This window comes from Aegilops tauschii, chromosome 4, assembly GCF_002575655.3.
Source record: "Aegilops tauschii subsp. strangulata cultivar AL8/78 chromosome 4, Aet v6.0, whole genome shotgun sequence".
Lineage (NCBI taxonomy): Eukaryota > Viridiplantae > Streptophyta > Magnoliopsida > Poales > Poaceae > Aegilops > Aegilops tauschii.
This window is the reverse complement of record NC_053038.3, coordinates 508,963,247-508,973,133: the sequence shown is the minus strand read 5'-3', so window position 1 is coordinate 508,973,133 and position 9,887 is coordinate 508,963,247. Positions and strand designations below refer to the sequence as shown.

General features: G+C 41.9%; 1 protein-coding gene across 1 annotated transcript; it reads right to left on the bottom strand.

Moving 5' to 3' along the window:
* Window positions 1-5,869: 5,869 nt before the first annotated feature.
* Window positions 5,870-9,574, bottom strand: LOC109782893 (nucleotide pyrophosphatase/phosphodiesterase). The gene is made up of 10 exons (XM_020341528.4): window positions 9,252-9,574; window positions 8,566-8,657; window positions 8,398-8,464; window positions 8,171-8,290; window positions 7,859-8,081; window positions 7,677-7,758; window positions 7,427-7,559; window positions 7,112-7,317; window positions 6,884-7,009; window positions 5,870-6,782 (listed from the first exon to the last, which is right to left on the bottom strand). The coding sequence occupies exons 1-10, from the start codon at window positions 9,438-9,440 to the stop codon at window positions 6,167-6,169; spliced, it is 1,854 nt and encodes a 617-aa protein (XP_020197117.1). The 5' UTR covers window positions 9,441-9,574; the 3' UTR covers window positions 5,870-6,166.
* Between the last annotated feature and the right edge of the window lie 313 nt (window positions 9,575-9,887).

The following is a 9,887-nucleotide window of genomic DNA, read 5'->3' as shown; positions in this document are numbered from 1 at the left end:
GGGCAGGATGAGCTAACCACTTCAGGGGGCACCAATTAGAAACGTCTTCCAAACGTATAGACATGCATACTTTTTTTTTGAACACAGTATAGACGTAAGCGCTCATACATACGCGCATACATTCACCCTATGAACGCATACATGCACATCCTACCCCTATGAGCACCTTTGAGAGACTGAGTCGGCATGTCATCTTGAGATTTACGAAGTCACCGTAGGCGCCTCGTCGTCGACGGGAACGTCTCCTCTTATTGAAAGCGCATCGCCGGAAATCATGAAATAAAGAATAATGCGAGCACCAGGACTTGAACCCTGATGGGCTAGGGATACCACTGTCCCTCTAATCATCCAACCACAGATTGGTTCGCGTATGTAGAGCATACTGGTATGTAAGTCGTAATTTGTTCTTTTCTTCAAATACATGTTGCCTTTTTTCAATACACGCTGTACTTTTTCCGTGTGCATACATAATATATTTGAACATTTTTCAAATACATAATAATCATTTTCTTTTGAAGAACAATGCTACACTTTTTTTTTCCGAATAGAAGCCTACAGAGAGAGGTGGCGTCACCTAGTTCGACGGAAGGGAGCCCCACCTTGAAGTTCAGAGGGGGGGGGGGGGGGGGGGATTAGCACTTTAGCAGAAGACACATATGTCTGTAACGCAACAGCCATACATGTTAAAGATTTCTTTAGTAAACGTTGAACACTTTTGGAATGGTATGGCTTTTCTTAAAAAATATACAAAAATTTTGTTTTGCATTGTATAAATGTTTAAAAATATGATGAACATTTTCTGAAACACGTGAATATTTTATTTGAATGGCACAGATATTTTTTAAAAAATAGAGCGAAGATAGTTAAAAGCTAACACACATATAAGGCCTCGTAAAAGATATTGTGCCAGAACTCAACATATGTGACATAAGTGCCTTTTAGCTGACGCGAGTTGTAGCACTCGCTCGCGTCAGCCGATAACATGTAGCATCAGTGCCGTTTAGAGCATGTTATCGGCTGACGTGAGCTGTAGCGCTCGCTCACATCAGGCATTGCCATAAATGGCCCAGCCAAGGAAGGTAGTTATTTCTCTCTTTTTTCACATTTTCACCTTTTTATATATATATTACAGAAATCACTTTACATAGAAAAATGAAAAATGTTAATAATGCATTTACAAATGTTAATCATGTATATAAAAAAGTTTGCAATGTATACAAAAGATGTACAATTCGTATGAAAAAGTAACATAAAAAATGTTTTCAAAAATGCTAATTATGTGTTTTAAAAAATTTAAACATGTAAAAACATATTTATGATGTATAAAAAATGTAAAATGCGTAGGGAGAAGAACAAAAATCTAAAATATATATGTTTCAAATAGTTAACTATGTATATCAAAAAATTTAATCATGTAGTTTAAAAAATTTTAACGTGTATAAAACAATGTTCCTAGTGTATATGGAAAATGTAAAATGCATGCAGAAAAATTAGACATAAAAATTGCTCCATCCGCCCAAAATAACTGTCGCAACATTAGTATAACTTTGTACTAAAGTTAGTATAAAGTTGAGTCACTTATTTTGGGATGGAGGGAGTATATGTTTAAAAAATATTAATAATGTATTATAAAAAAGCTAAATATGTATACGAAAAATGTTAAATGTGTAGATTGAAAATGTTCCTGATCTTTGCAAAAAATGTAGAATCTTTAAGAGAAAAGTGGATATAAAAAATATATTTAAAATATTAATCATGTATTAAAAAATGTTAAGCATGTATAAGGAAATGTTTTTGATGTATACAAAAACGTATAATATGTATGAGAAAAATAGACTTGAAAAAATATACTTTTAAATGTTAATAATGTATTAGAATAATGTTAAACGTGTATATGGAATATGTTAAAGAAATATATAAAAAACTGATTTATACAAAAAATATAGAATGTATATGGAAAAATTTATACAGAAAAGTATGTATTTAAAACATTAATATATTTAAAAAATGTTGTTGTATTCGAAAAATAAAACTAAAAAGAGATGAAAACTGACAAAGAAAAACAATAAAAAAACATTAAAAAGCCTATGAACAAGAAACAATAAGCAAAGGTTCTAAAAACCATATGATAACCGTAAAGAAAAATACATACATAAAAATGAAATAAAAAGGCAAACAAATTGGGATTAAAATGGTGAAAAGAAAGAAAAAACCAAAGGAAAACAATGAAAATTGAAGAAAAGAAACAAAGAAAAATGAAGAAGAAAATAAACAGAAGGAAAAATTAGTGAAAACCGAGAAAACAGAAGTTATAGCGAAGTAAAAGGAAAAACCAGAGAAAGCCGGTGAAAAACAAAAGGAACCAAAGAAAAAGAAAATAAACAAAATGGAAAAAGAAAAACCGAAGAAAATCAGACCTAAAGCTACAGCGAGAGACTACAGTAAACGTGAAAACTGCACTAAAAGGGCCGGCCCGCTCGCCCTCGCCTATGGCGAGATAACCTACCATCATGCTATAGACGAGAAATAGCTCTCGCGACATGTTAGTGGCTTTGTACAACTCATATGATTGGCTTCGTATACAGGCCACATGCAAGAAGTTCAGTTGACGAAGTCAGCAACCCCACCGTGTTGTTCTAGCAAGTAAAAATGATGACATGGCTGAATGAGAATTCAGGAAAATCAGGTGTCAGGGACATAGGTGGAGTTGGGGTTGGGGGACTGAAGATTGGTGTAGAGAGTAGTGCTTCCACATATTGATATTTTGGTTCTGATTGATGAAAAACTTACTAGAAGATCACAAATAGTTATAAATTTTGAAATGGTAATTAAATAATTAATTAAAAAATATTATTGAGTGAGATGCTTTGAATTTTAGAAGGATTTGTAATTCTCCAAACCATGTAAGGAGAGTTGGATCAAAAAATGTTATAAATCTTGGTTTGATTTTTTATGTAAACTCAAAAAATGTTATTATTATTTCAAACATTTCAAAAATATTTTTAATAGTGATAATAAAACGACTATCTCATATATCATGGATATGTAATTTATTGAAATTTTGATGCATTTGGATTTGGGTCTTATTTAAAATAGAGAGTGGAGTTAGAAGGACTTCTCTAGTTATGATCCTTGCATATTTGAGGTTGAAGAAAAATAATTATGGGAATTATAAAACCCTGAGACTTGTTTTTAGGGAACTCGTAAAGCTAAGAATGAAAAAAATTGAATTTCCATAACTAAATTTGGGTGAAAACTATTTTGCCACATCCCAATATGAGTATCTGGGTTTATTCAAAAATCTTGGATTTATCAGAGAAGGCTTGGTAGTTATATGTGGCCATAATCATTTTATGATAGTTATTTAAATTAAAAAATCATTAGAGATTCCAGTAACTCGATTGGGGTAAATATGTTAGCTAGCATGACTTTTCTCTCTCCACCCCCACACGCTCCATTGGACAGCTATGCCCATGTCTCCTTTCCTTCTCTTTTAACCTTCTTATTTCTTTCTCCTTTGGGTTTATCCTCTCCTGCGATGTCCAATGTTCCTTCTCGCCTAATCCCAGACGCATGAAGACATGCAACGGTCACCTTCCTCCTACACTATTAGGAGCACAAACAGACACACACACATCCATGGTGCGGTCTCTTCCTCTCCTGCTTGAGCTTCATCTCGTCACCAATTCATTCCGGTTTCAGCTCCAAAGTTATGGACGAATTTAAGGAAACCCCATTTAGAGAATTAATCTCCCATTTGGATACCTTAATTGAACAAACCAACTGCGTGCTCTCAATGCCAATAGTTGGCATCGATTACCCGATCTCCCTCCACCTTCTATATAAGGCCGGATAGATGAGGCCCATACATGTCCCTGGTCCTCCTACAATTTCATTCTCAAAAATTAGTTCAAGTATCTACTTTAGTTTTGCTCAAAAAAATCTACTTTAGTTCTTGTTGTAATTGACCCATGAAATTATTATTTTTTTTGTAGAAATGAAGAGAAAGACTTTGCACAGTTGGTTTGCAAAAGCAGTTCAATCACCTCCTTGACCAACCCCATTGGCGAACATACACTCCCTACTCTAAAAAAATAAGAGCACTACTCCCATTTCAAATGAGAGTACTAATCTACCAACTGATGAGACAACAAATCAATAATAAGGCATTATATACTAGAATTTTCATCCAAGTCAGACTTTAGGTGATCCGGCAGATCGAATACAAATAGAAAATTATGTCCCTGAAATTTGACTTGAAGTGAGAAGAATTTTTTGTTGGATGGGTGAAACAAAGCTACTGGACATAAATTTGAAGTCACGTTGGATGGCCAAATTCAGAGATCTTCTCAACCGCATTGATTAGATAAGTTTGATTGGTTGGAATGTAGTGTGAAAAAGGAGGTTGCCTTTTGCTTCTACCAATTTATTTTCAAGACAACATCACATGCCGCTATATTTGGAAATGTTGTATTTATAATAGGTGGTTGCAAACGTCTAAAAATAACTTCTGCATATTTTGATAACATGATGGTTGTCAAGCTAGTCACGACATTTCTAGGGGCTCATAGGATGATTTTAACAATCAAAGGGCAAATGTGTCTACCAAATTCCATGTTCACAATAAAGAGGCTGCGATAAAACATAAAAATTACTTGAGTGTGTCATTGGATTGTGCAAGGTATCTCATAGCTCGAGGGGAAGCTTTTCGTGGACAAGATGAATCCTCCAATTTCATCGGCACATGCAATCTTAATGAGTTCTTGGACTGGTATAAATACAAGAGGAAAGACGTGAATGAGGCATTTGATAAGAGGAAATGAAACCATAAATTTAGAAGGACCTTGCTGCATGTTGCGCAATGGAGGTAACCAAAGTCATCTAGAATGAGCTTGGAATTAAGACTTTTTTTGCTCGATAAAGGAGCAAATGGCGGTGATTTTGAGGTAATTCACACGGATTTGCATTGTTTTTTTGTGTTGTTTCAAACAACAAAACATACACCTTTGCAATTGGTATATCGCCCTTCATCACTTGAGCGAATATTTTCAGCAATGAAGATCATCAAAACACATTTGTGCAATAAGATATTAGATGAATTATTCAATGATTCATTGAATTATTTATGATGATCAGATCAGTTACAATTCTGAAAAAGAAAGACCGCGAGGATATTTTCCTTGTGGGTATATTGTGGTTTCTTAAGAGGCATGTCTCAAATTTTTTTCTTGTTCTAAGTGCCAATTGTGGATCTGCTAATTAAGCTATTATGTCACTAATAAACTAGCTACTCTAGGACAGATGGTATAGCCTTTGGAACCTTAAGAACATAATATAATGTAGATATTAGGAGAAGTTTTCAATTAGCAAGGTATTCATTTGACTCTTCCATCATTCCATGCCTTTTTTCACGCACGCCGGGCATCTCTTTATAGTTCGTGTGCTCTTATATTAATGTAAAGTGCATGAGTTCTATGCTATTGAGCATGTGTGTTGTGTGAGTCGGATGAGTTACCTGGCGGCACCGACCGAGGTTGCTTGGAGGCGATATAGGAGGTTTGCCTGGCGGTGTGTGCGCGTTATGTGAAACCACTGGATTAGGTTACCTAGCAACGTGTGTGCACTGTGTGTTGTCCTCATGCCCCAAAAAATTAGCGCCCTTGAAGTTGAACATACCCTACATTTACCTCCTAGATTCGCCGTTGTCACAATGGATACTTAGACATGGGAGGGAAATGCTATTACATGACATACATACACAAAGTAGGAGTACGGTCACAACATGCGATCAGACTGACTTTTTTTTTTGAGTGAAGTCGAAGTAAAAAGCATTCGATTAAAATTTAGGAATTCTACTGAAGAAGGTGGCTTTATTTTTCGACAAGTGATGCTTTTACTAATCCATAATATAACAACAAGGAGTTACAAAGCATAATTAGCATACACCTGCCTCTTGTATGATTAGTATGCGCACCTCTAACACCAACTCATACCCACAAGATCTTTTTATTAGCACGTATAAACAGTGCAGCTGACCAATTTTATTGGTTGACACCCCATGACGGTTGGACACCAGGTACTCACGCCCACGAGATTTGTTTATTAGCACATATAAATTGTGCTGCTTACCAATTTTATTGCACGACCCTCCATGACGGCCGGACCATCAGCTAGCGAGCGTGGTGGGGAAGCAACTGTCGTGCACGCAGCTGAGCACGTCGCGGTAGTCCCTGTGGATGGTGAAGGAGTCATACACCTTGCCATCGCTGCTCTTCATGTACTCGAACAAAAGCGATGAGTGGTTGAAGGCCGTCAGCTTGGTGAACCCGTAGTCGTGATCCCTGAATATGCTCCACTTGGGGATCGCGGTGGTGTACTCCGACAGGTGGCTGCCGCCGCCACCGGCCACGACGAAGATGGTCCCGTTCATGGTGCCCGAGTAGTGGCTCTTCTCGCTGTTGACGCACTGGCTCTGGTAGAGCGGGCATGTGCGCTCGTAGTTGTGGACGTGGCCGAAGTAGGCAATGTCGACGCGGTACTTCTGCCACAGCTTCTGCAGGCTCTCCCGGCCCTCGGGCTCCTCGAAGGAGCCCTGGTCGGCGTACCACGAGTTGGAGGAGTAGCCGAGCACCCGGTGCGCCGTGAAGATGAGCCACGGCTGGTGCTTGCGGTCCACCGTGGAGAGGCACTCCTCGATGAACTTGTACTGCGGAGTCCCCTCCCGCCAGTCGTGCTCCGAGTCCGCCACGCAGAACCGGAACATCCCGTAGTCCACTTTGTACCTTGAGATTCGTGGATGACAGCCATTTTGTCACTTGAAATTGACCCACCCAGTAGTTCCATATGGATGTTGCAGGAAATAATTTGATTTCTAGATTCTTACCAGAAGTTTGCTCTGTTTTCGGCCGGGTAGTAGTACATGGTCTCGGCAGGCACCCCGCATTCACCGCCGGAGTCCTCGACGTCGAAAAACCCGCCGGTGTTGGGCCAGTCCCTCTCGTGGTTGCCGCTGCAGACGCAAGTCAAGGATTAGTAATAAGCTCCCAGCATGCCATTTGTTAACATGGCACTACTCCATAGTCCATACCAACATGGTCATGGCATGATGTACCTTGCAACCATGTAGGGCTTCTTGGCGCTGATGGGGGCGACCTGTGCGGTGAACTGGTCCCACTGGGAGAGGTACCCGTTGGCGTAGGGCATGTCGCCGATGTGGAAGACGATGTCGTAGTTGTCCAGATCTTCAATCAACCTATCCGTCGTGTTGAGCGACCCCGGCTGGTAGTTGGCGAACTCGTTTGATCCATCCCTCTCCGCCTGAAAGACCAAACCATTTGTACCATATGTAAAAAATTCATGTAAAATGAAGTGAAATTGTCATGCATGCGAATGCGATACATATTAAGAGAGACACATTGAATTGTACCTTTCCCATGTCACCGAAGACGATGATGCGCTGCAGCGAGTTCTGCCCGGGGGTTGGCGGTGCCCGGAAGGTGTAGGGCTTAGCCCACACCACGGTTCCGTCGGAGAGCTCATGCCCAATCTTGTAGAAGTACCTAAAAAATCACAATTCACAAACCAACCGATCTTGGGTAAATTAACCTGCCATTTGAGCATTTGTCAAGGACGAGTCAATCTGCTTCCCCTTGGTAACACATCTGCCTACGACGTACTCTTTGTTGGGCCACAGGTTCCTCATGAACGCCGTGTGGATGAACCCGGGTTCCCTCCACCCAACCGTTCGCGCCGGCTCGCCTGGATAAACAGCCAAAACAAAACAAAATAGCACGGTGAACCTTCTATCTTCTTGCCCATGCATGCATGATCTGAGTCGATGCTCAACATACGTACGTACCGCACATGCTGCCGCGGTTGAAGGTGAGTGTCCCGGCGGGCGTGCGCGTGCCGGCGGCGCCGGCCATGCCCCACTCCACGAACGGGTAGGCCTCGCTGACGTCGTAGCCGCTGGTCCACGTCACCGTCATCTCGTCGTGGGTCTTGCCCTGCGCCAGCCGCGGGAACACCGGCGCCTTGGGGTTCTTGAACACCGCCTTCTTCGACACCGACACCAGCTTCGGCTGCACTTCGAAATTTTCAGATGATCCTCTTTGGTTCCACTTGGAAATTTCACATACTAAAACAGTAGGTTCGGATCGGGAGCGGTTACGTTTTCGAGGCCGCCGGTGAAGAGGGCGAAGGAGAAGTCGGCGCGCTGGTTGATGAGCTGGAGCCGGATGCTGCCCTTGCCACCTTTGAGGTAGTTCGCCGAGTAGTTGGCGTACTGATACTGCAGTCACACACCAGCAGGCCAATTCAGCTCAATATATCATGGTTCGTGGCCATGTTGTCAGATGGTTTTCATGGAATTTCATCTTGGTTAGTTTATCAACTGACCTTGATCGGCGCCGTGCATAGCAGCGGCTCGGCGGGGTACCTCTCGGGGTTAGGGCACGTGCCCGAGCTGCACACGCACAAGAGACACAAGCCAGAGGATCCAACAGGGATCAGAACTTGAATTCATCGTGCTTGAAAATTTGGAAATGTCAAGGGGGGAAGTCTTACATGAAATCGGCGGGGGAGAAGACGGCGATCCAGTCGTCGGGGGTGGGGTTATCCCAGCCGTACTTGACGGTGACCCACACAGTGTCTTCGTCCTGTCAGAGGCATGCATCTTAATATATATAAGAGTGTTTTTGCTATTGCGGTGTAAAAAATGCTCTTATATTATGGGACGAGGGGAATAGTTGATTAATGACAGTTTTCTATAGACAATAGGGGCTTCACGTCACGGTCCGTTATTTTTTGCACTTTCTTTGGCTTTTATGTGTAGCTAGTTTAATAATCAGTGAAGCCGGTCCGATTCGTAAGCAAGCAGACTAATAATCAAATCAGAAGCTGCAACTAGCAAATCTGCAACTGTCACGTGGTGTGGGGAGGGGTCCATATCTAATGCACAAGTGGCGCTGTCTGTCCCCATTCTTTGCATCATTTGGCACCGTGGGTCACCAATAATGCTACAGACGGATAAGATTAGTAATTATGCATGGACTGACGTGCCATCACGTGATTGGAAGCTTAAACCCGTGAGCTTAGCAGTTTTATGTCGTCCATTCAATTAAAAGTTGGCAAATCTTATTGTTGGTTCATTTTGTTGTACGTACTATAAGATGTCCCCTGAACATTTGTGAAGCAAATGAACTAGGACAGATCAATGGATACATTAGCTAATCAATTAGCTTTGCATATACCTGGTTGCCGAGCAGCGCCGGCGTCGCCCGCACGTACGCGGAGGAGCGGTGGAGGTCAAGGTGAACGGTGGCCTTGTGGATGGCGATCTTGGACAGCGGCTGGATTCCCAGGGCCGGCGACGCGCTCGCCGTCGCCGCCGCTGCCGCCATGGCCAGCACCGCTGCCAGGGCGACATGCGCCATCCCCATGCCTCTGCTTCAGCTGCAACTCGTGCGCACTAGAGCTGCTCCTGCAAGTGCAACTGTGCTCTAGGCTGGTGTGTGTCCAGCGTACGCCATGGCTGCCCGGCCTATATGTAGCCAAGTGGCAGGAGAGGGGGTCCGGGTCCGGGCCCATCACAGTGACAGTATATGTAAAAAAAATGGCAATTACTGCATACTACTATACTTCATGTGGTAGCGGCCGGTATGTTCAAAAATGGTTTATTCCAAGTGGTACCTCGCGAAGCACGTCATGGATGTCGACATCTGACCCTCTTGTTTTTTAGCACCCGTGCACCTCGTGCTCCATTATTTATTTGTTTTTATTTATTCTTTGAGCCGGACAACGTTTATTATTTGACATCGACTGACGCGCGTGACATTGTCGATTCTTGCCAACCGGGGTGAGATATTTGTGTGGGTTTAATCTTATGA

Coding starts and splice junctions, on each gene's coding strand:
- LOC109782893 (XM_020341528.4), bottom strand. CDS start 9,440: ATGGGGATGGCGCATGTCGCCCTGGCAGCGGTGCTGGCCATGGCGGCA. Junction 8,658..9,251: donor CGGCGCTGCTCGGCAACCAG/GTATATGCAAAG, acceptor TGCCTCTGACAG/GACGAAGACACTGTGTGGGT. Junction 8,465..8,565: donor TTCTCCCCCGCCGATTTCAT/GTAAGACTTCCC, acceptor GTGCGTGTGCAG/CTCGGGCACGTGCCCTAACC.